Source organism: Silene latifolia, chromosome 2 (genome assembly GCF_048544455.1).
Source record: "Silene latifolia isolate original U9 population chromosome 2, ASM4854445v1, whole genome shotgun sequence".
Taxonomy (NCBI): Eukaryota; Viridiplantae; Streptophyta; class Magnoliopsida; order Caryophyllales; family Caryophyllaceae; genus Silene; species Silene latifolia.
Genome location: NC_133527.1, coordinates 172,217,644 through 172,243,386, shown reverse-complemented (window position 1 = coordinate 172,243,386; position 25,743 = coordinate 172,217,644). Strand labels below are relative to the sequence as shown.

At 33.2% G+C, this 25,743-nt stretch overlaps 3 protein-coding genes across 3 annotated transcripts; 1 reads left to right on the top strand and 2 right to left on the bottom strand.

Moving 5' to 3' along the window:
* Nucleotides 1–260: 260 nt before the first annotated feature.
* LOC141643371 (ras-related protein RABC1) lies at nt 261–9,417 on the top strand. Its single transcript, XM_074452506.1, has 7 exons — nt 261–502; nt 604–730; nt 3,369–3,437; nt 4,194–4,259; nt 6,465–6,586; nt 7,003–7,131; nt 8,891–9,417. The coding sequence occupies exons 2-7, from the start codon at nt 604–606 to the stop codon at nt 8,996–8,998; spliced, it is 621 nt and encodes a 206-aa protein (XP_074308607.1). The 5' UTR covers nt 261–502; the 3' UTR covers nt 8,999–9,417.
* Nucleotides 9,418–10,342: 925 nt separating this feature from the next.
* Nucleotides 10,343–10,783, bottom strand: LOC141641644 (uncharacterized). The gene has a single exon (XM_074450298.1). The coding sequence runs from the start codon at nt 10,781–10,783 to the stop codon at nt 10,343–10,345; it is 441 nt and encodes a 146-aa protein (XP_074306399.1).
* Nucleotides 10,784–15,805: 5,022 nt separating this feature from the next.
* LOC141641643 (U-box domain-containing protein 26-like) lies at nt 15,806–17,047 on the bottom strand. Its single transcript, XM_074450297.1, has one exon. The coding sequence runs from the start codon at nt 17,045–17,047 to the stop codon at nt 15,806–15,808; it is 1,242 nt and encodes a 413-aa protein (XP_074306398.1).
* Nucleotides 17,048–25,743: the final 8,696 nt, after the last annotated feature.

The window sequence follows — 25,743 nt, the reverse complement described above, 5'->3', positions numbered from 1 at the left end:
TATTAAACGTCTTTCTAATTTACCAAATATTTTTACATATAACCTTCGAGACTTGTTGCTGAAAATCTCAAAAGAAAAATAAATAAAAAAACATTAACAATTATATAGGCTCGATGGCTCGAGCTCGTATTAAAGCTCGTAAGGTTGATAACAAGCACATTTTGTTAGGGTAAGCTCGAGCTCTGGTTTTGATTCTTCAGCATAAACCGAGCAAAACAAGCTCGGACTCGAGTGATAAAGTTTAAGACACGTAGAAGTGTAGGTAGTACACTCGTAGAGCGGAAATTAATTAAAAAACAGTAGCAGAATACCCAACGGACAGAAACGTAGAATTACGGAGTATTATCGTTAATACTTTGGCGGTGCGGTGCACTTTTTTGATCTCCTCAGTTTACACTTTTCCTGTTCAACAAATCAAATCCCTAATTCAAATCGGCTAATAATCACATCTAAAAATCAATCTCAACATTGAATCATCAATTCTGCTCAACATAATCCCCAGGTAATAAAATACATTTTAATTTCTTCAAACAATCTTTAATTTCCTAAAATGCGCTTACACTTTTTAAATTTTGATAATAACTATTAATTTGATAAATGCAGATGGATACGTCGCCGGAATTCGATTATTTATTCAAGCTGTTGATGATTGGAGATTCCGGTGTCGGAAAAAGTAGTCTTTTGTTGAGTTTCACTTCTGATACTTTTGAAGATCTCTCTCCTACTATCGGTACTCTCTTTAATTTCGTAATTAGGGTTAGGGTTTGAGTTTTTCGATGTTTTGTTTGTTATCGTTGTTATCGGTTGTATAATGTTGATGTTATTAATGTACTGAAATTTGTGACAGAAATTTTAAACCATAATAACTATCGATTGGGAGGGAGGGAGGGAGGGAGGGAGGGAGGGAGTAGGGAGGTGATTTGGTGGTAAGGTATTGTGAATTTGTATCTGACTCAGTGGAGTGGAGACCGAGCTTGAAGTTACGGGTTAAAGCATAGATGAACAAATTTACGTAGAATAGTAATGCAATAGAGTTATATAGGTAAAGATCGAGAATAAAAAAGTTTCATCGTGTAGGGGAGCTCAGAGCTCCTGCTAGCTCTCTTGCTTTGTCCCTGATTTGAGGTACATTGCACGAAAATGCTGGACTTATCTGTGAACACATTGATAAGCTCGTAATTCTACCATCTTTTCATCATGTTTTGAGCACAATAAGTCGACATTTGGAAGCGGTTTTATGTGATTTATGTCATTTCTACCAACTCCGAGTGTCAAGATCATTATGAAGATTTAATGAGGTTTCAAGTGGTGCATGGAGTCCAACTAAGACCCAAGGAAGGCATAGGAAGAAGCTACAAAAGATCAAGTGAGAAGCCATCCAAAGCAACAAACAAAAGAGAAATTGAAGACACGAATCCAGCAGCAAAACCGCACGGTGCGGTTTTCTCAGACTCAAAATCCTCACAAATGTATGGCCCTGAACTAATATGGCCATTAGGCGGAGTAGGTTTAGAAGGCAAAGATCATTTGTTGCTCGTTATTTTAGATTTTTACCCTGGTTGGGAAAGAAAATCGAGGGGTCCATACTTCGTAGAGGCGATAATCAGATTTCTGAAAGAAATTCAGGCAGTGTTTAATAATGCATTTAAGGTGACTGGAAATGGTATATGCCTATATACGAGTTCAAGAGAGAGATGCCGTGTAGCTGAAAAGGACAGCTCAGCTATATACTTTATCGTGGCTTTTAGCCTTTCAGAACCTACGAAAGCAAACACGCATACACGTATGTTTTGCAGAAATTTATGTCTGCACTTCTATTCTGAGAATCAAATCACCATTTCGGACGCTAGAATTTGGTCAAATCTCTCTAACCGCTATGTGTTAAAGTTTATGTGCAATTAAAACAATTGTCTGAACTCCCGGCATGGTGCCATGTCTCGTGCTTCCATCCTCTTGTGCTAAGATGTATAGCCATTGTCTTTTTTAATTGTATTTTTAGTTCAAAAAAAGCACTCGAACGTTTTAATCCCGAGACTAGTGAGGCATTAGCCAAAACGCCTCCGTGTGACTTGCCTCATGCGTGCCTGCTAGACAACTGTAGTTTGCAAGGCACAATACCATGGAATTTTCTAGTTCTTTTATTATACCCTTCTCTTTAGCATACTATTCCGAGCTTTTAATCATTACCATGTTAATCTTCTTCGAAATCCAAAATAAGGTTGCAAAAAATTTATTTGGATACAACATCTTTGGTTTTCAAAAGCAATGTTTTCCGGCTCGTCTAAGAGGCATGTGTCTTGTCGCCTCGGTTCTCTTTGGACCTTTCTAAAACTAAATTTTGTATTGTTATATGCATAGCGTTCAGCAAAACATCTTAGATGATTAGAAGTGTACTAGTTTGATGTTCTTCTAAATTAGTAAAAGAATTCAGTAGCTTTCTGCATTTGTACTAAAAGACTCAAGGAATGAAATCACTATGAATTGAACAGGTTTGATAGGCTGTAACCTAGCATACTATTCCGAGCTTTTAATCATTACCATGTTAATCTTCTTCGAAATCCAAAATAAGGTTGCAAAAAATTTATTTTGATACAACATCTTTGGTTTTCAAAGCAATGTTTTCCGGCTCGTCTAAGAGGCATGTGTCTTGTCGCCTCGGTTCTCTTTGGACCTTTCTAAAACTAAATTTTGTATTGTTATATGCATAGCGTTCAGCAAAACATCTTAGATGATTAGAAGTGTACTAGTTTGATGTACTTCTAAATTAAAAGAATTCGGTAGCTTTCTGCATTTGTACTAAAAGACTCCAGGAATGAAATCACTATGAATTGAACAGGTTTGATAGGCTGTAACGTAGTGGCTAGCTCAGACATGTTCATCTAGAAAGTTCACTTTTTATGGGTCTAATGATAGACAGAGAGTACATTCTACTGTTTATTATGGCTTTGGATAAACATAAAGGTAGTTGCGAGGGAACTTCATGTGGATAATGGGCTTGAGCTTATATTATTTTTTGGCTTTCATTCACTGTTTCATTTTGATTTTGCTTTACTTTTCCCTGACGTTTATCTTCTGCTTTTATCTTTCTTCTTACTCCTCTTCCCCTTTATTACCTGTGGAAATGGTGTTTTGAAGGCGAAGTTCATTGCTCCCGTATTTATACTAATTTGTGTTGTTGCAGTACAAATGTGAGGGGTTACTAACAAATGCAAGGGGTTTTTTGATTTTAATATTAACTACTGGTAGTATCTAATTAGAGAAATGTGGAGGGTTATGTTTAAAATTAGATGTTAAATAGACTGGTTTACGTTGCATGTTTTATTTGTTGGTGTTGACTTATAAGTTCACGTTGCATCTTGTGCTTGTAGGTGTTGACTTTAAAGTTAAGTATGTAAACATTGGGGGCAAAAAACTGAAGCTTGCTATCTGGGACACAGGTAACATCTTGCTACTCATAGATGGATCACAAGGCCTTTCTTATACAATTTCTGTTTGGTATTTGATTAGTCGCATATTTGTGTGTAGCTGACTACTGATATTGATCTTATTTCACGCAAATATTACTAGGCCACTGAATGTCTAATTTTAAAATTAAGTAGTGATTTCGTAAGTTAAAAGAAGGAAGTATTAAAAATAGATCTGTTGTTTTTTTTTTCCAAAAAAGAACACTCTTTGAGAAGTACTTTTGTCTGCATATGAACATTTGTGGTATAGATCTGTTGTTTTTTTTTTTTTTTCTAAAAAGAACACTCTTTGAGAAGTACGTTTGTCTGCATATGAACATTCGTGGTATAGGCACATCAGTCGAGTAGTAAGACTGTAAGAGCCTCTGTATGAGCTTATGGGTGTTTCCTTATGCTTTCACTGCCTATTCAACATGTCAGCTACGATTTCTATAATAAGCTGTCAAGCTGTCATTGTGATTGCGAGGCCTTCACTTCATATAAAAGAGGGTTGACATACATTCACTTCTTTAACATGCCCCTCAAAATCTACAATTTTGCTTTAAAAATTATGTTATTTAATTTGAGATTGAAGCTTAATTCAGCCTGCTTTCTTGTCATCTTTTGACGTAGTAAGCGCTTAAGGACCAACTCCAAAATATTATTGTTTTTTTTTTATAGCAACGAACTTCTTTTAAGGAATTAAATCTGATGTATTGTCTTGATAATGCCAAATGTACTCTCTCGCAGCCGGTCAAGAAAGATTCAGGACGTTAACAAGTTCATACTATAGAGGAGCACAAGGGGTTATCATGGGTAATTATTCAATTCTTTTAATGTCTCTTAATAGCAATTTCTAGGACGCATTGTTGCTCTAAAGCTGAAATGACATCGAAGTACAAGTGTACAATATACTCTTTTGATATTTTTGTAACTCCCGCCGATCTTGATCCCTATTGAGTACATTATAGTAGGCTTTTTTTTTTTTAAAAAAAAAAAAATACGACATTCAAGAGTTTCTATAGTTCCTATTGTTATTTTTCTTGTTGTTTATCATTGCATTTATCTTCATGTTACAAAAATGGGAATTCATCGTAGATTGATCTGTTAGATATAGGATTCTAGGAGCATGCTGCATGTTAGTGGCCCTTTTGCTATCTCTAGAACAAGTTGGATATTCAAGCCAGCCAGGTCGTAGACCAAATAGGTTTTTTTCCCGAGTTAATTGAAGACAAAGAACTTCACAAAAGATTCAGTAAAAAGGTTGCAACTGTTCACGATTCATGTTATCCAACACTGTCTAGGCCAGATCTTTTTAGAAGATGTGAATACTTTATTTTTTCCTTTTCCCTTGATCAGGTGTGGCATTATGAGGGAATAAGTTGTTGCTCCAGGCTAGCCATCCTGGTTCTTTATATAGAGTTTAAAGGAAACACTCGCAAGATGTTCACAATGTGTTATAGAGTTCGTTACTCATAACCTTTCCACAAAGGTCTACAATGTGTTATCGATTTTTGGTTGCAAAAAGCATATTGGTATTGGGTATCTTAACTTTAGATCTGAAACTACCCTTCAGCCAAGTGGGACTTTTTTATGAGCAATCAATCACAATACACCCCAGAATGAGTGTGAACTAGACATCTATCTTGGATGTAAGACTCTATAATATCTGGAGTTGGTCGGATTTTGGTGCTACGAAGTGTGCATGGATGGGAGTTGCATGCATTTGCTTTGAAGCTGCCTGTTACTCATGAAGTTAGTAGAATTTGTTTTAGGCTGCGAATCCTAGAACGCTTGCTTTGCATTGTGCGACATTTAGTTTTGAGCTCTAAAGCAATCAGCAAAACCCATCATTATGGTAAGTACATACCATCAGCTAGTCTCACAATTAGTTGCTAATCTGCACTTGTAACACGTCTAAATGTAGTCCATAATTTCATCACATGTCCTTTTCGATAGCTTTCCGTTTGATTTTGCCATGTTGAAGTAGGAATCTTCCCAATCGTGAATTATAGCTTTCAAATTCAGCATTTTGAGACCACACTGACCAACCCTATCAGAATAAGCTAGGGTTATTGACACAACTCATCATCACACTAGATGTACTTTTGGCCTTTTGGGTCACATGAGTGCTTGGGTTATCCCGCTTAGCGGTGTTTTTAGGAAGTGTGCCCTCACCACGTGATTGTCAAAGATGGCTTCATACACCGTTTTATTGGTTGTGCTTGCATCAATTTTGATCACCATAGTTAATATGAACCCTAGGTATAGTTTACAACAATTTTCATACATTTACGACATCATGCCTCTGTAAAGCGGGCCCAACGTGAACTAGAACAGTTATACTCAACACCCAAGGACTGCCTTGACCAAGTGTCAGAATTTGTGATTGTTAACACAAACTCCTAGAGATCCCATGACCACACCCCTATAATGGTGCAGCACTCCATGGTACGGTAAATGAGGCATGGTGAGTCAAGATATTACTACACTGCTGGGCACCCAAACCTCCCATTTAGGTGTAAGGCTCACCAAGGCGACAAAGGCCTGTGATGATGAGGCGCAAGACGGAGTAAAAATTGAGTTAATGTGTTACAGAGAAGGAAATAACAAAAGAGTTGGAAGAAGAAAAAGAAAAGTGCCCTGCTAGCCATGGCTTATTTACAAGGCACACATAAGGGGCTCTGAGGCGTGTTAGCTGGTGCCCCACTGCACTTTTGGCATAAGGCGCACCCTTTATAACTATGACCCCAAACATAGGATGTGTGTTTGGACATATTAAACTGTCATAGAGTTTTTTTTTTTTTTACTTGCACTTTTATTGAAACCTCTGGGCGGTTTCTTTGACATAGGGTAATTGCATTTGTGGCGCATACTTAATTTATGTCTCAGACAGCTTATGTGAATTATTGTTCCTGTTCCATTGTTTAAGGCAATCTGGTACATTGAACATATTTTTTAGACTTACTTTTGGCTTTGTAATCGTGATGTGAGCTCTGATGTTTACTTTGTTCGAAACAGTTTATGATGTAACAAGGAGAGATACATTTACCAATCTCCGTGATATATGGGCAAAGGAAATTGACCTTTACTCCACTAATCAAGACTGTATCAAGATGCTTGTAGGAAACAAAGTTGACAAGGTACATGGTGTCAATGTTTCATTCCTCCTGTCTTTTGATTCTGCATTTACATTTGTTTTACTTGTGATAGGGTAGAAGATGGATATTAAGTGTAGCCATTTTAAGGAAGACACGTGGTTGGGCTTTGAAGTACTAGGAGTTTTTGGCTATATTTCCATTAGTAAAAATTAAGTGAAGATGGCTGTGTAGGTTTATGGAAAGTTTCATATTTGAAGTCCAACCTGTCGTCACATTTTTTTTGAATACATTCACAAAGTTGTGCTTTTTTCGGGTTTGTTTGCCTTTCTTCGGCGTCCAACTTGTCTCTTCTTCAGTTGTACCTATGATAACAAATGGCTCATGTTTTTTATATTGTCCTTACGAGTAAATGCATATATTTGACCTAAACTACTTTTTTCATTATGTCAATATGATAGGAGAGTGAAAGAGTTGTGACGAAGAAAGAGGGAATTGACTTTGCTAGAGAGTATGGATGCCTATTTATTGAATGTAGTGCGAAGACTCGTGTAAATGTGCAACAATGCTTTGAGGAGCTTGTTTTGAAGGTAAGCTTTTATAATTTCTTATTTCATGTTATGTATGTGTTCATTACTTACTTACATTATCAATACTGGCTGGTGCTGTTACCTGGTAGATCCTTCGCTACATAAGTGATCGGGTCTTTTCATTACCAAGTTTACCTTTACATTTCTTCTGCGATTATTTTGTATTGGTTTCTTCTTTCATTTTCTGCTGAATACATTTTTCTTTTTGACAAATGTAAAAAGGATGCAATTACATAATGTTGAGGCTCTTTGAGCCTTTATTACATCAAAATCTGTTATAATTTTGTAACATTTAACTAAAACTAGCATTATCACAAGACTGTAACACCATTTTGGGGACGTTAAGGCCTTAAAGGTGGTAACCCTTCTTCGGTGGTATGGATCCTTGTGTGTTGGCAGTTTGGCACCCGTTTACTGAAAAGATTAGTAGAATTATTGGCCTTTGTGTGGCGGTTATGATAATCATGCGTCCGGTTTGGGTTGGCTTCGCCATAGTATGGTTTTCAGTGGTGTCGTTTTTAAGGGATTGGTTGAGAGAAGGTATTTGTCCCTGTTCATCTGTGTGCTGCTGGGGTTCTTGGTCCATTGGTACTATGACCGTAGAGTTTGATCACCCAGATGTAGGACCAAAGCTGAATACATAATTGGGAGCAATAATGATCAGCTCTAATAAATGTACATGACCAACAGACGATAGCTATTGTACGCATTGCATTTGATTTTGTTCTCCAAGTTGACAAGTCGAGTTAAATGTCTTTGCAGTCTGCATTTACGATTACAAGCACAATGTACTCTTAGGCCCTTAGTCTGATGGTGCTCACATAATTACTAATGTAATGTGTATAATGTTTAGAGTTTGCTTCTATGAATTACAATTGGTATTGGTATTGGTAGTCTGGGAGAATTAAACATTCTATCTGGAATGAAAATCTTGTGTCCTATATACCGCCCCATCTCTTGTCCCATTTAATTTCTTCTGACACACCAAATTAAGGCATTGGCTGCCCATTACTGAATTAATCTGGTGATGTGTTGGGAGTGATGAATGAGACGGGAAAAGGGAAACCAAATGAGATATGGGATATCCTCACTCCATTCGTGGCTACGGGTTCTATGGTTGTGAATTTAGAGGTGGCAATCAGGTCAGTCGGGACGGGTTTGGATCCGGGTTGGTTACATTTTAGGTCGGGTCATCATCCGGTGTCAAGCCTGGGTCGGGTTTGGTTCAGGTCAATATTGGGTCTAACAGCAATTCAGCATATATATCTATCCTACGTAATTTAATTTTGGATGGGTAATTTCATGTTAAAACAATGTATGTGTGTATTAGTTTTAGTTTTTCCGGAGTAACTGAAAACAATTAAGATAAATGTTAAATCGGTCTTATTGGCACCGGCTTTCGCGAAAGTGGTAAGTTAATTCATTACCGGGGCATATATCGGGTTGTGTCACTATCAGGTCACACAAGTCGGTTCAAGTCAGGTTCGGATTGAATAAATAAGGTTGCTATCGGTTATGGGTTTAGCCTCGGGTTGGGTTGAGTTGGTTTTGGTTCACCCAATTTTCGGTTCTATCTTGTTGAGTTTCGGGCTGTTCGGATAGGGCCAGCTTTTGCCAGCTCTAGTTGTAACTTGTAATTGTCGCAATTGGTTCTGATTTTCTTTTGTTTAGTGGTCAATTTGATCAATTGGTTTGTAACTACTCCGTATTATATAATTTTGGTAAGATGACGGTGAGAAATTTTGTTCCATAAATGCAGATTTTGGACACCCCTAGCTTAATAGCCGAGGGCTCAGCCGGAGGAAAGAAGAACATCTTCAAGCAAAAACCACCTGAAGCTGATGCATCTACAAGTGGCTGTTGCTGATGCTTGCTCTTGAAAATTTTGCAGGTTTTCGCAATGCTCTTTCTCGTCAAACTTTTTACTTGGATCTATAGGAAGCTGATAGGTTCCCTCGGGTGTACATGTTGTGCGCTACTAGCTGGGGAACATAGTCTGTGTTGTGCTTACTTGTAATTTTCCTTGGCTTCAGTTGATTGTCGTGTTGATTGAAAACTGTTAGTGTGTGAGTCTCTTCTTATATGGAACTTTTCTACTCCGTATAATCTAACAATTCCGTAGGTGTACGCATCAAAATGGTGTTTTGGGTGTCTTCTCCAATGTAAATGCTTGTGGTCTTCTGGAGGATCACAAATTCATTCCGTTGAAGGTTATTTTGTGTATAACTTTTAGTTTTCTTTCACTCTAATCTCCTTTTTTTATCATAATTCCGTTTTGTTTTACTATATTTTGGAGCATATTTTTTCCTAGAATATTTGTGACGTAAAAAAATATTGCCAGCTAAGAGATCGTCTAACTCGAGACTGAGATGATCAGCCAATTAATGTTGAGAAACAGTAGCCGTGAGAAGATATAGTAAACATACTTTTGGTGATATATGATTGAGCAGAAATAAGTGAGAAATCTATATCTACAATTCTACATTTATGTTCGTCGGACTCAGGCTAAAAACATGGCAATTAGAAAGTTTGGGTTTTGAGACTTAAGATTGAATTCTGTTATGCTGCACCAGAAAATGATCGACAGTTAAATAAAGCATCGAAGCAAACTTGCTTATATTTTGTGTTGGATATGGATACTAGAATAGCTGTCTCTCTAAGATGCCTTCCTTCAGCTCCATTATGAGTCGTTTGACTCGTTTCATCACATAACTTTGTTCATTAATGGAAGCCATAGTAGCAACATTAGTAAGCGGGTTTGTGGCGCGCATGAAAGTTTATGTGACGAACTATACGATTTCATTACAACCTTGTAAGAATTAACTAATCGCATGCGTGTAGCTTTGTTGGTTCGAGTTATGGCCCTATTTTACCAGTATTAGGGTTTAAGGTTGAGCTATTGCCTTTTTTTTTAATTATGATTACATTACATATGAAAATAGCTAAATCTTAATTAAACAACACAAACATAAAATTAAAAGGCACCACTAAATTAGATAACCATTATTATTAATACGTAATTATTGCTCAACATACAGGAACAAATATGTAGTAAATAAAAATAAAAAATTTCTTATGGGTTAAACTACGTAGCAACCCACTAGCTAGAATAAACTTATAAGTAATAATAATAGTAATAATGATAATAACTAATAATTATTATAACGTTAAATCTATAATTAATAACATATATATAGATTATATATGTAATCTAATGCCTTGGGCCCCTGGCAATAACTGAAAATTGGAGAGTCTGTGTGTAAGCACCTTTGTAGCGAAAACCGATTCGATCACCAGCTTTGAGGTTTCTTCTTTGGACGAAATCTCTACTCCATTTTTTACTCTCCAAATAATAACCATTATTCTTGAATGTAAACCTGTAATCTTTAAACTCTAAATTGGTATCAGTATCATGGATTAGCAACTTAAGAGATCCTTCACTCCTGAGGATACTTCTGAAACCTGGAATAAGACCATCGATGATATTGGCTTGCACGCTAGTGTGGTCATTAAGGTAAACTTTCTTAGCACCGGGTTGCACATCATCGCTCGTTAGTTGTACCTTAATTGGATATGATGCGTCGAGCTCTCGACTCCCGCCTTCACTACCCATAAAATCGTAATAGGTATTATCGCTTGGACGGTGTGCCATTGAAGGTTGATGTTGTTAACATTTAAGAATTTTGTGTGTGTGATTTGCGTTAAATGAAAAAGACATGCATGCTTTTTATATTGAAGTTTGTACGTGTAATAAGGAAATTTCTGCGTAAAACTAATGCTAGACATGCATGTTTTTTATATATATGATAGTTGATATTGAGATTTAATGAGAATATAAACACTTGTGTAATATTTACATAAAATCCTTGGGAGGAATCAAAATAAGAAAGTAGGTAATATTTAAAACCATCGCATTTTCTATAATGACTTTGCAGGATCCAAATTAAAATGAAAAAGGAATAGAGAATATTTGAACCGGAAGCATTTTCTATTAAAAAAAAATTAAAAATATAGATCGAAATAATATTGTGAAAGATAGGTATAAAATAAAGAATTTTTAGATTATTTTCTAAATTGCAGGTAGCTTTTAGATTTTATTTTCATAATAATAATAATACTAAGTTATAGCATAAAACACTTGTGTAATATTTACATAATACCCTTGGGAGAAATCAAAATAAGAAACTAGGTAATATTTAAATGGCATTTTCTATAATGACTTTGCAGGATCTAAATTAAAATAAAAAAGGAATAGAGAATATTTGAACCGGAAGCATTTTCTATTAAAAAAAAATTAAAAATATAGGATCGAAATAATATTGTGAAAGATAGGTATAAAATAAGGAATTTTTAGATTATTTTCTAAATGGGAGACAACTTTTAGATTTTATTTTCATAATAATTATACTAAGTTATAGCATGGTTAGAATTGTTATAAACACACACGTAATAATATAGTAATAATATCCTATCATAATGTATCTCCTAGCTTTGGATCAAACTTGTCCCTTGTAGGGGTGTTCAGAATAAACCGAACCGAAAAACCCAAAAACCGTGCATTTTTAAGGTTCGGTGAATCGAACCGTTTCGACAAAGCGGTTCTTTGAACCGAACCGTTAACTTTATTATGGTAACGGTTCGGTTGAGGTTTTCAATTTTAGAAAACCGGTTAATCGAACCGTTTCACAAAAAAGTAAGCAAAAAATTAAAATATTATATAAAAAAGTTGATCTTTCGTTTAATTTTTGTAGTGTTTCCAAATTTAAAATCTGTTAAATTGATTAATACTAAAGTTTAACTAATTAACTTTATTGTTGAGTATAATATATAATGAAAATTAAATTAATTTACTGATAATATTAACGAAAACAGAAAAAAAAAGTATATGTAGAACGATTATAGGTTAATCGGTAACCAAACCGCAAATAACCGTTTACACCGGTTAACTGAACCGTTTTTAACCGTTAGAAACGGTGCGGTTTAGGTTTGGTGTTTTGCCAAACCGAACCGTGTGCGAACCGAATTAAATATGCGATTCGGTAAATCGAACCGCGAATGAACACTCCTAGTCCCTTGAATAGGGGTCAAAGCAAAGCACGAGCAACCTATTATCCTCAATTCATCATAGGTTTCCGCCTTTTTGAACAATATTTCAGAAGGAACTTGCCAAGACAAAACAGAGCCAGACAATTTATTGATAATGTGAGTGGCAGCTAGTAAACATTCACCCCAAAACTTCTTTGGAAGATTAGCAAACAAATCAAGGCTCTTGCGGTCTCAATCAAGTGTCTATGCTTCCTCTCTACTCTACCATTCTGTTGGGGACAACTTGGTGCACTTTTCTGATGCAAGGTAAAAACAATCTATCACAAAGGCTGCTGCACAATCTCAGTCTCATTATCACTCCTAACTAGACCTGTCAAACGGGTCGGGCGGGTCGGGTCCCGGGTCGGGTCATACGGGTCGGGTCATACGGGTCACGGGTCGGGTTAGGGTCAGAATACGGGTCAAAAAATAATTTTTAACGCCTTTTTTAAACGATTTTTTTAATTTAAAAAATATTTTTTAAAAAAATTAAATATATTTTAAATTATTATTTTAGTCATATTCGTCATATACAATAACTATATTGATATAATTATTAAAATAAAGTTTTTTTAATAATTATTTTATTATTAAATATTATAAAGGTTATATAAAATTGACTTTTTAGTTGAATTTTTAATTTTAATTAATAAAAAAATAATTTTTTAACTATATTTTCAAATATAATATATAAATAATAATATTTTTAATAAAATTCCTGATTTTCCCTTGACCCAACGGGTCGACCCGTTCGGGTCGGGTCTCGACCCTAAAATAAAGGGTCATTTCGGGTTCGGGTCAAACGGGTCGCGGGTCAAGAAAACCGGGTTTGTAACCCTAAGAAAACGGGTCGGGTCGGGTCGGGTTTACGGGTCGGGTCGGGTTTTGACAGGTCTACTCCTAACCACTTAATCTGAGCTAAAAAATCTTTGATAGTCTGAAAAACTTGGTATTTATCCTTCAAAAGGAATGTTCAAGTTATCCTAGTGTGATCATCCACAATGGTCAGAAAGTAAGTAGCCCTAGTCAATGAAGGTCTTTATAAAGGGTCCCCAAAGATCAATATGAACCAAATCAAAAGAAGAGTAAGAAAGAGAATCACTTCTATTATATGGACATATGGTAATTTGTGCATTTTTGCCAAATCTAGATGTTTCATCTTAGATAATGATGAGTGGCCTAATCTTGCAGGTAACAATTCTATAACAGAAGTACAATCTTTATTGTTTTTATAAGCAGAATTAATACTAAGTTGTGAACTACTATACAATTTTCAACGGCGGTAAGAGACAGATCACAATAACCTCTTCTCTGATACCATGTGAAATTGAGAAGGACCAAGTGATCCAGGCGCCATTGATGATGTTGAAGGTTACCATTGATGAACACAAAAGAAATATCTAGATATTATGTGAGAAAACAGAACATGTAAATAGTTAAAATGTACTGTACAAGGGAGACTTCCTTACATACATTGTACAACAAAATGTAACTAGAAACTTCTATGTACAATAAGTTATAATAGAATGGGGAAAGTGGCAAATAAGCCCAATACGTTTGACCTTATGTGCATATTAGCCCCATGTCTTTCTATTAGTGCAAATCAACCCCACTACTTATACTTTATGTGCAATTAAACCCAATTGAAAATATTCAGATCAATTTCTCTGCGGAAAATAATGAAATGGCACCGGAAAGACGACTAGGACTGATTTAGTTGATTAAAAAAGAAACAAAACATGATTTTTATCACATATACAAAGTTGTTCAATCGGGTGAGAGATTGAAGAACAAGCAGTTGAAGAATCCTAATATGAAAAATGCAAATTTTGTTCAATTAGATGAGAAATTGAAAATCCCTAAGTTGGGTGATGCAGATGTTGTTCAATTGGATGAGGAATTGAAGAACCCTAATAAATTGGATGAGAAATTGAAGAACCCTAATTTTGGGAAATGCAAATGTTGTTCAATTAGATGAGAAAACAAAGAAAAAGAAGAGTAAGAGGGATGATTTGGAGAAAGAATGCAAGATGAAAAAGTATGGCAGTGTTGTTGTTGATGATGATGACGGTAAAAAGGGTGAAAAAGAGAAGGTAAAAGTCATATATCTCAGTCCTAGTCATTTTTCCGGTGCCCTGTCACTTTTTTCGGTGAGAAATTGGCCTGAAATCTTTAATTGGGCTTAATTGCACATCATGTATATTTTACGGGGTTAATTTGCACCAATTGGAAGTTATGGGGCTAATATGCACATAAGGTCAAACGTATGAGGCTTATTTGCCACTTTCCCGATAATAGAATTGATCAATTTATGCAGTCAACTAACCAGGCTTAACTAACTATTCTTCATAACCAAAAATTAGAGGTGACTAAATGCGGGATTGGGCTGAACATAGGTCAGGTTCACGTTAAATTTTCGGCCCACGGACAAGCGGATTAGCGGGTTTGAGACGGGTTAATGGGCTAGGCTTTTGTATTTTTCTTAAAATGCCTTGTTCGTACCCGCTTATTTTGCGGGCGGGATGAACTTGGCTCAATGGACGAGACGACCCATAAATAGCTCTACCTAAAATGGGTGGAAACATAAGGACGTGGGTTTGTGGAGCGCATGAAGGTGGGTGGGTCATAAATCATAATCATATTACTAAGTATAATAAAGGGGGATGTGAAACTTGGTCAAGAGCAAGGCTAGTCCAATTTTGATGGTCAGAGTGACGTCCATTTTTGCATGAACAAATTTGCAAATGTCATCTTCAACTTTATTGTTTATTGGATGCTGGTTGCCCAAACTTAGTCTCATTTTTGTCCACTTTCTCACCTTAGATACACATGTTTCATCTTTTTTTTGGAGTTTCAAAACATTACCCAATTCATCAATTCTTTTTTTCTTGACCAAATGATTTTAGTTTGAAAGTCCGGGTGGTTTTCTAATCCCTTGTAAGCAGAGGTGGAGTTTGTGTAGTGCCGGAGATATGGAAATGGCCGCCCAGGCATAGCCCATGGTGCATGGCGTGTTGTGCTTGGGAAATTCATCTACTTTAGTCTTTTTCTTTGTATTTCGGCTCAAGCATGGCCCATACTGCATACTGGGTCGTGCCAATTCCGTGTCTTGCCAAAATGGTCTGTGAATCATGCTGGAGGAATGCTAGCCCAACGGCTCACGTGCCTAGTTTTATCTCTACATTTGCCAATAATACAATGACTTGATCTTGTGAATACAATGTCGACAACAATATCAATGTCATATACTTGTATTTGAATGAAGTGCAATGAGGTAAAGTCGTAAAGGGGATCAAATCTACGTAAACATGTAGCCTTATGTATGTAATTTCCATACAAATAGACCGTTTTTAGACGATTCATAATAAAAATTTACGAGTGACATGAAATTTTCAAAATCCAAGTCATTAGTCATTACTCATTAGGGTCACAAAGAGTACAAACATAAAAGAAGGGTCCCTAACTCCTTTCCTAGTTTCCTTGCATTGATATTTCCACTTCAAAGAATTAAACTAGTACTACTTCACAAAGACCCTACCTTTCCCAATAATACCCTTTTAGACCTCACAAAAAAAAAAAAGCAAAAAAACTAGACATGTTTTGGGTCCTTAACCCACATGGATCTAAGCAGCTTTAACAGCATTCTTGCTCTTGTCTTGACTCTCCCATTACACTGACTTTGTAACAGCAACAACAGCTGTGTTAATATTCCTCCACATATTGCAGCTTCCCTTACTTCTACTGATTCACAACATAACATCATTAAACAATTTACTGCACTTTCACTTCCTTGATCATCTCCTGATACTCTGAACACCATCTTAATTACTGCTTTTACCCCATTTTTTACCTCATTTGTGATAAATGTTTGTTTTCCGGTTTCCGATTCTAACACCATTTCAAGTGCTTTTGTTGCTTTGGGTCCTAAGTTGTTTTCTTTCCCTTCCACTTCCATAATGTACTTCACTAATGCATGGACTATCCCTTCTTTAACCAAGGATTCGCGGTATGCTTGTTCCGAGCTTGATAATATTGCTAGTATGGCTTTCAGACTAGCTTCCGAAACCTCGAAACTGAAACTCTGTTGGTTATCATTTAGTGAAGTGATTAACCCTTGAATGAATTTGCTATCATTAGCAATTTTGTTAGCTAATGGTAATTCTTCTTCTTCCAATGATGTGAAAATGACTTGTATTAAGTTGCATAACCTTACTTTGACCATAAAACTTGCTTCTTTGAATAAAACTTTGAAATTCTCAAACTTAGACTCTTCCATGAGCAAATTCAAATCTTTCTTGCAACAAAAGGGAATCAATTTTAGGGCAAAATCAAGTGATTTCTCCACCAATTCCATCATTTCTTGATTAAACTTTCCTCCAAAAACCAAACTCAACAAAATTGAGAAAAACCCAAGTTGGATTAAACCTTCATTTTTACATGGCAAACCTTGTAACAAGAATCTAACTTGCTCAATAACTTGTATTTTTTGCTCGAAAGACGATTCTTCGGATTCAAGAACTTTCTTGTATGAAATTAGGGACAGATTATATGAAGAACCCACTTCACAAAACTCATAAAAATCATGATTAAGATCATAATCATGATTATTAGGCTTAGCATCAAGCCATTGATGAATTAAATGTGTGAGAGTATGATTAGGAACTAAAGATAAATCATGAAGTTTTTGCATAGTAACAGGACAAGTAAGGTTTCCTGCAGCAAACCATTTCAGAATGCAAGACCTGTCATAAGTTTGGCCTGTGGATAATGTTACAGGATCACTAAACAACTCTAGACTTATTGGACATGTGAACAATTCAGGTATTGTCATTCCAATTTCTTTCATCATGAACTTCTAAAAGAAATAAAAAGAATTTTTTTTTGAGACAATGAGAATGAGAATCAATTAATAAAAGAGAAGGAATATTAAAATCGAAAGTAATTTCGACGTTTTTTCTTGGATAAGTAGTTTTATTTAGGCTAAAAGTGAAGGAGTTGTCGAGAATCGATACTGGAATGAAGTGATCTAATCTTATAATGAAATGTAAATGGTCTTGTTATTTAAGTTAAGTGTGTGTATATATATATATAGGTATTATTTTATTTTATTTTTTGGATTTAAAGGTATCTTTTTGTAAAGGTAAGGTAATAAGAAGAGCAACCTTGTGGGTCTCAACCTCTCACTTTCGAACCTCGCAAAGCGTAATTTTATGGGGTGTTGGGTCTGCGTCTTGAATATGTTAGTCATCATTTCGAACGACTTTTGCTACTATATAAATTCTGTAAATCAAACCCTAACAGTTATGCATATCATAACTTTCTAAATCTGAATCTAAAATCAGTAATACTCCGATATCAATGAAACTCTCTTTCCTTCTGCCCTATAGATCTAGCTAACATATCGTTAGTGAATCACGACGGAAATCTATGTTTTGCTTTCTTTATCGTTTTCATTTATCTTTTCTCGCATCTGTTATAACACGGTTATGTCTTCTAAGTTTCGAGTTTATCATCTCTATCAAAGGGTGATTGATCTGTTATACATGATTTACGGGCTATCACGATACTCAGGGGTTTTATCAGTGCGCATCAAACATCCAAAAAAGAAAAAAAGAAAAGAAATAATGCAAAAAAAGAGGGAGACAATGGACAGTAGAGAAGGGAGGAAAATGTGGAAAAAGTGTAAAAATACAAGATGAAAACATTGGCAACCAGACATCTAATCTAGAGGTGGTGGGCTTATAATAATAGTGGGATAGTCAGAGTGAAATACAATTGAATAATTCACTGCCTAAAAAGTAAGGTCCCCACTTTTCCTATATGTCTTCCTAATTTTAATTAACACCCTTAATTAAATGATTAGTATACTAATCAAGAAGGAGATACATATTGAGTAAAGCTGACCTACATTTAAGGGGAAAAATGGTAATCAATACTGCCTTTGAATACTTTTTTTGTTTGTGTTTTTAGTGTTGGATGTGCATGGGTACGTGGATTCAAGTCTGTCATTTATCCCCAAATTTGAGTAAGGTAGTATGAAGTTGTGAGATTTGTCATTAGAGCTGTAAAATGTAGCGGGCCAATTCAACTCAGTCGGGCTTCGTTGGTCACTTGGTTGACTTCTAGCAGCTCAGCTAGTACTAAGCCCAGCCTAGCGCAACCCGACCTCTCCCTTGAGTAGGGCTACTGCTCACATTTCATAGGGCCGACAGCCCTATCCTGTTCCAAAACGAAAAAAGGAAAACATAGGGACACCCTTGTCCACTGCTAAGTGGGCTGGGCTCGGGTTGGACGAAATCAAGCCATCACTAAGTCGGCCAAGCCTGGTGTCACTTATGTCGTGTCTGGGTTGCTGCGAACCCTCGGTTCGGCCCGACCCGGCCCAGTCTGCCATGGCTCGGCACACCCCTACTTGTAACTACGACGTGTAGTTTTAAGTAAGAGTAATTAGTTAAAATAAATAGGAATTCAAATTTATCCATGTTTATTGGACTTATTTATAAATTTTAAAGTTTATAGACTCGTTTATCTAGTTTTTATGCTCTTTACAAAATTTATTGAAACTTGTACATTCGTTTATCTAGTTTTTGTGCTCCGTTACAAAATTTATTGAAACTTTGTACATGAGTAAGAACTTTGTAAACGAATTGAGTGCATTTAAAAAAGTAACTAAATTAACTTTAAAGCTAACTTAATAACTTTGTGAAGGAGTTTAGTAACTTTACAAAGGAGTTCAACAAAAATAATACTAGTTGTAATTAAAATCAGATAATCACGTGTAAGATTAATTGTATATGTAAACTTGTCATAAGACATTTATCTTAACCAATAGACTAAGACACCTTCAATTATACAACCGCGAAAGTAGAGATTAACCCTCATAACTTTCAACGATTGTGAGATTAATCCCATAAATTACAAACTAGGTTAGATCCCGTGCATTAAATGCACGACTTATATAGTTTTTTTTTTATTTCTACTAAATTAGATATATAATAGTGATATCTCATTAGTTGTTAATTTTTCTCATCATTGCATTTTATTTTGAGGAATAAAAAGTTGAAACTGAAAATTGATTAAAAGAATTGAGTAGTATGTTGAAATGTCTTTTTGTAAATATTTTTTTATACCGCAAAGCTAATGATTCCAATTTAGAAATTTTCTCAATTTTTTGTCTCGAAAGTAATTAAAATTGTTTATAATTTTGTTTTATACATAGTATGAGTCAAGTCATTCTCAAATAATAGAATCGGTAAAATATTTAGTAAATCATAGTTTGATACATTTTTTTTATTAAAATATTTTAATTAAAAGATTATAGATTGGGGTTTAGTCAAAAAAAAATTACTTTGATGAAAAGATTAATTTTAATGAACAGATAATAAGTTAATTAAATAAGTTATTATAATTATTAGTTACCTTACTTAGTTAATCCCCCTTAAACTAAAAGAATAAGAAATCTCTAAAGTTTTCCCGCCTAAATGAATTAGGCTATAAATGGGCTTCATAACATCATATCTACAATTGGGCCATCTTGATTAATTTTGACTTAAGTTATAAATGAGATTCATAATATCATATTTACAACTGGATCATGCTGATTAATTTCATACAATAAATAATTTCTATATACCATTTAAAAAAGGGATAATATTCTTTTAATTTGTATAGACACATTAACAGATATTCTTATTTTGTTACATACATGAAATTGCACTAATTATATGTACAATGTGATATAAATATTTTTACTTATGATATATTTTTTTTACACTTTAGCTTAATATCCATCTTTGCTCCATATTATATGAAAAATTAAATTTTGATTACTTTTTTTTAATTGTTTATATAACGCCTTCAAGATATAGTGATATAACTAAAACAACCTTTTATTAAAAAAAAGTTAATAAAATAATTTTAGTAAAACAGACAATCTTATACGGAATAAAAAGTGTTTGAACAATCTCTTTTCTAGCTCTTAATACAAAATTACTAATAATAAATTTTATAATTAAATTTCAAATGGAGTTAAATACCAATAGTATAATTATTAAATTCTCTAATATTTTTATCTAAAAAACCCCGCATTTGCGCGGGATCTATACTAGTTTATATATAATTGTTATTAGCTACCTTATTTAGAAAGATACGTTTTGGAGGGAAAATTTGCGAGGTTGCCTATTCATTTAGTAAATAGAGGATGTAGCAATTGTGCCCCATAACTTTGACAAAAAGTGAAATTTAACCTCGTTTTTATTTTTAACAAAAATATATCATGAAAGCATTTTATATTTAAACTCATTGTACATTAAATAATTCTTAATATTTTAAAAAGTATTTATGTAATTTATTAATTAACATAGTTTTTAAATAAATTTCGCTACAAATTATAAATTTTATGTAATTCATTCAAATTTTTTTTTTCCCGAAATGTATAATAAATTTCATACAATTTATAAATATATAAAAAAAATTTATTGTATTGATAAATTGTATAAATGGATGAAATTGATTTTTGGTGCAATTTTGGTTAGAAATAAAAAAAATGGATTCAATTTCACTTTTACTCAAAGTTATGGGGCCTAATTGTTACATTTGTAAGTTATGGACTTAATCTCACAATTGGTGAAAGTTATCGGGCTAATCACCACTTTAGCGATTATATAACTCATCCCCCTTAAACTAAAAGAATAAGAAAACTGAAAATTTTCCCGCCTAAATGCTTTTAACTAGAAATTGGGCCTAACTTTATCTAGATATGTATTGGACCTAATATATGGTCTTAATGTGTCAAAGTATCTTATCAAACACCGCAACTTTTATAGTTGGGCCAAATTTATTTTATTCATTATTATCTCATTAGTCAAATATATGTATTTTAAATGTCGTAAATTTTCTATTTAAAACATATGCAGATTTTACTCATATTATTAAAATCAGTGTGCTTTTCACTTTTTTATTCTTTAAATTTTTTTACTCCGTTTAAATTTTTACTCTGTATATCGTAACAAAAATTACAAAAATAGTTATATGCTTCAAATGCAAAAAAAAAATAAGCATAAGTTTTTGTAATTAAACTAATAATCTTCCTTTTTTAATCATAAATTTATTCTGATAAAAATGTAAAATTCGTTCTATTTTAATTCTTAGTATTTTTACACATTAACAATTGTAGATAATTACAAATAAAATTCAAAGTTCATTTATATATTATTATTATTAGCTCTAATTGTTAAGTTCTCTATACGTGACATTCTAAAATACCGTGCATTCGCACGGGCACTATACTAGTAATCAATCAAAAGTATATGGTCAAATCCATAGTGAGTACGAATTCATTGATCAAAATAGACTCAGCCGGAGTATGTAATTAATCTCCCTATATACTAAGAGAATACAAATTATGAAAAGTATTCCCTCTAAAATGCACTTCATTAAATAAGGAAACAAATAAATAAATTTTTCTTTCATTAAACCATTATACTTACATTAAATTATAATCTCTTCATAAACTCTAATTATAATCTTTTTAATTGAAAATATGGTTTGAGAATTAGAAAATGAAATCATCAAAGTATACATTTTATGACATTACACAATTACTTCGATTTGTTTTGCCAATCAATTTTTTTTCCCTCAAATCAAAAATGGAATGAGATGAAATGAAATTAGTGAGATGTCAATTTATTTTGGATAAAAACTAAATTAACGGCTATTATGATCATATCCACTTATCATATCTGGTTTTATTAACAACGTCATCCGTTAATATTGATGTTTTTAGTGGATGCAGTAATATAATATTTTTTTAAAAATAATGTTGACAAAATAATTTTAGTAAATATAATCTTATTCAGGTTAAAAGTTAAAACTATTGAAGTTTTTCTTTTCCAACCTTTAATATGAAATATTAGCAATAGTTGATTTTATTATTAAATTTTTAATGGAGTTAAACAAATACGGAGTAACAATATTATAATCTCTAACACTCTCATCTAAAAAATCGTACATTTGTACGCCAAAATTTATAAATTGAAATCATTTGTTTTGTGGTAATTTTTTTTTATTAAAATACATATTTTATTACTTTACTCAATTCTTTTTATTAGTTTCCGATTTCAATTTTTTATCCTTATTATAATATGAAAAATTGATAATATGTCAATTGTTAATCTATAAATAGTAAGTACATTATAAACTAAATGATCTAGAAATAGAATTTATACTAGTTATCATACTCGTATTAGTTAGTCACATTATAAAAGAAATAAAAATAAAAAGATAAGGAAATTGAGGTAGCCATTGTGTATCGAGTACAAATGTACAACTATACAATTAATTCATCATAGGGACGATACCCCTACATTAAATCACTTATTGCATATAAGTGAGAAGGTAAAAGAACGAAGAAGGTACTGTATTACTGTATATGATAAGATATGAAACAATAAGTCTCTTTTAAGATGGATATAACGTCTTAAAATTAAAATGAGTTAAATTTATATCAATTGCATAGATAAGACAAGACTTTTGCTAATATCTATGCATTTTGTTTTTGTTATTTATATTAGTGATAGTTATTTAATCTGTCTTAATTTTAAAACGGATAATATTTTAACAATTGGTCTTCCTTGTGACGGGTTACCATTTGTGACGGATATTTTGTGAGATAAAATGGTAACAAAATGGGTTAGTGGAGAAAGGGGACCACATGAATAGTGTTGCAGAGAGAGAAAAAGTGGGTACATTGTGAGGTAAAATGGTATCCGTCTTCAGCTTGTGACGGATATGTCATGTCTTCAATGAGAATTTGTGATATTTTAAATGGATAGAGTCCGTCCTAAACGAAAATTTATGAATATGGAATTATGAAGGGAACGATTAATGGGAGAGTCATGGTACTCGTGAGAAGGACAAAATTGTGGAAGCCCACCCATGCATATTGCATAAAATGGGATCCATATCAACATTGCACAATTTATGGAGCAAAAGTGATGATCCCTACTAATACTACTAATACTTAGATACTCATTTCATATATGCTTTGATTAGAGACACAAACCCTGTAATTTTCTTTGCCCATATGATTACATATATCATAATAATTACTTTCACCATTTGTCAAGGACAAAGGCTCGAGCCTAGCCAAAAGTCTATCAACTCAGTTTCTATGCCCGTGCTTTTATGCTTTAAGGATCGACCCGTCCTTGATATTTTAAGGATCTTGTCCAAATTTTATAAAATAAATATTTATTAGAGTACTTAGTATACTTTCTTTATATTTTTATATAATTAGAAAACTATTATTAATCATTTTCTTATAAATATTTTTTTTTGAAAAAACTATAATTTATTTATGTTAATATGTTACACGATATTTATGGACCTAGCTAGCAAATATTTATAGAATCAACGAATCAAAGATGCGAATATGGAGTGTTAATTTAGTGGAATGTATGGAGGTAGGGATGTAAATATGTTCAAATTATTATTTAAAGTATTTCAACTTTAACTTAGTTTTAAACCCATGCCGCTTGCAACTAAAACAAAAATAAGGGATGAGGAATGAAGTTTCAACCCCATACCATAATTCCTGATTCTTGATTCCTGATTCCAAACTCATACTCATGCACGAAACAAATACGCCTTCAAAGAGTTGTATTCACTTGCTAAAAGAAATCAATTATAAATTAATAAATGGAGGGGATTTGAGAAAAAAGAACATAAATCGAATGTACTACATCAAACTTTTTTGTTTTTTGAGCATATATGTATTTTTTTTTTAGCTTATTACCTCAAACTTTATTTATTTTTGAGCATATGTGTATTTTTTTGAGCATAATAAAGTTTATAAGTTAGATTTTAATATTTTTTCCATAAAAACTCAAATTTAACTAATGTTTTTGAGTTGTATTGTAATTTTTTAGAGCTTAATGTTTAAGTGAATAAGCTCAGAAACTTCATATTGAAACTCAGAAACTTTTAAACAAAACTCAAAAACGTTATTATAATGCTCAGAAACTATAGAACTGAAGGTAGTACATCAGATGTATAATCCTCTCACTGAGATGATTTCCCCCCAAAAAAAAAGTTATTTAAAGTGTGTCACCATGTATGAATTTGTATTGATTATAATTGGGCCAACTTTTTAAAATTGTTTAGATAATAATTAATGACTTTATCCTACTTTTCCAAAAGAATATTAGGTGCAAATACTAGACACTGAAAGAAAACAAACTCAAACTGTATATAATCTAAAATTCACAAGTAAGAATTGTCAAACTCCCCTATTAACAGTAGCGAAGTTAGGAATTGAACTTAGTAGTGACAAAAGTTTGTAGCAAGACGAATTAGTACTGATATACGGTAAACTCGATAAAAATAAAAATAAATTAACTAAAATTATCGAAATTTTCATCTTTCAATTGAGATGAGCGCCCTTACTAATCCCATAACTCCATTGCCACTTACTAGATAGTATTACTGCCCCGTTTAATGTTAAGCATAATAATCCAAATGAAGAAAACGACCACAAGGACATTGTTTACTACATTCTAATTGCTTTAATTTGTTGTCGTGGAAATAATATGTATATCATATTCATATGATTGTTATGGTATCGTGTGCTTTTTATCCACTTAATTACATGAATACCTAATTACTCTTCCTGACTTACTAGAAGCTCCATTTCTTTGACCACATGTTTCTTCTCACGGTAGTCTTTTTTAAGACATACTCCTCCCATCTCGATCGTTTATTTACCTTTATTTTTGACGTAAAAATTAAGGAAACGGGAGTAACCATTTGAGAATAGTGTTATTAGATGATAAGTGGTCAGTGAATAATAATAAAATTAGATGATCAGATAACCCATTAGAGGTATGCATAACATAAAAATGTAAACAAATGAACGAGACACCCTAAAATAAAAATGCTAAACAAATGACCGGCACTAAAGGACTACTATTCATAAAATTGGATGTTCTTGAAATTAACTCCGTAAATAATCTTCCCTCACATAAAATGTTCTTGAAATTAACTCCTTATTATTGAAAATAGGGTTTTTTGATAACTACTACCTTTGTATTACACGGTTTTGAGAACTACTACCAAAATAGTTTTCGTTTAAAAACTACTACCTGTAAGTTTAATTTTTTTTTAAAAACACTACCAAATCTCATCTAAACCCAATAAAACACAATTATAACCATTTATTTTTGAATTTTCATCTTAAGTTGTAAACTTTACCCCTTTAGCACTACTAATACTACTGTTTGCCAATCATTTTGGGGCAAATTTACTTTAAATTAGCTTCATCTAATTCACCTATATAACGTAATTAAGGTAAAAAAAGTTGCTTAAACGTCATCAAATTAACTAGTTTAAGGTATAAAAATAACAACTTAGGATGGAAATTCAAAAATAAATGGCTGAGATTGTGTTTTATTGAGTTTGGATGAAATTTGGTAGTGTTTTTTAAAAAATTCAAACTTATTGGTAGTAGTTTTTAAGCGAAAATTATTTTGG

Excerpts from the sequence above, each read along its gene's own strand:
- LOC141641644 (XM_074450298.1), bottom strand. The coding sequence starts at position 10,783 with ATGGCACACCGTCCAAGCGATAATACCTATTACGATTTTATGGGTAGT.
- LOC141643371 (XM_074452506.1), top strand. The coding sequence starts at position 604 with ATGGATACGTCGCCGGAATTCGATTATTTATTCAAGCTGTTGATGATT. Across the intron at positions 4,260-6,464 it reads AGCACAAGGGGTTATCATGG|TTTATGATGTAACAAGGAGA; the intron begins GTAATTATTCAA and ends TGTTCGAAACAG. Across the intron at positions 7,132-8,890 it reads TTGAGGAGCTTGTTTTGAAG|ATTTTGGACACCCCTAGCTT; the intron begins GTAAGCTTTTAT and ends CCATAAATGCAG.
- LOC141641643 (XM_074450297.1), bottom strand. The coding sequence starts at position 17,047 with ATGACAATACCTGAATTGTTCACATGTCCAATAAGTCTAGAGTTGTTT.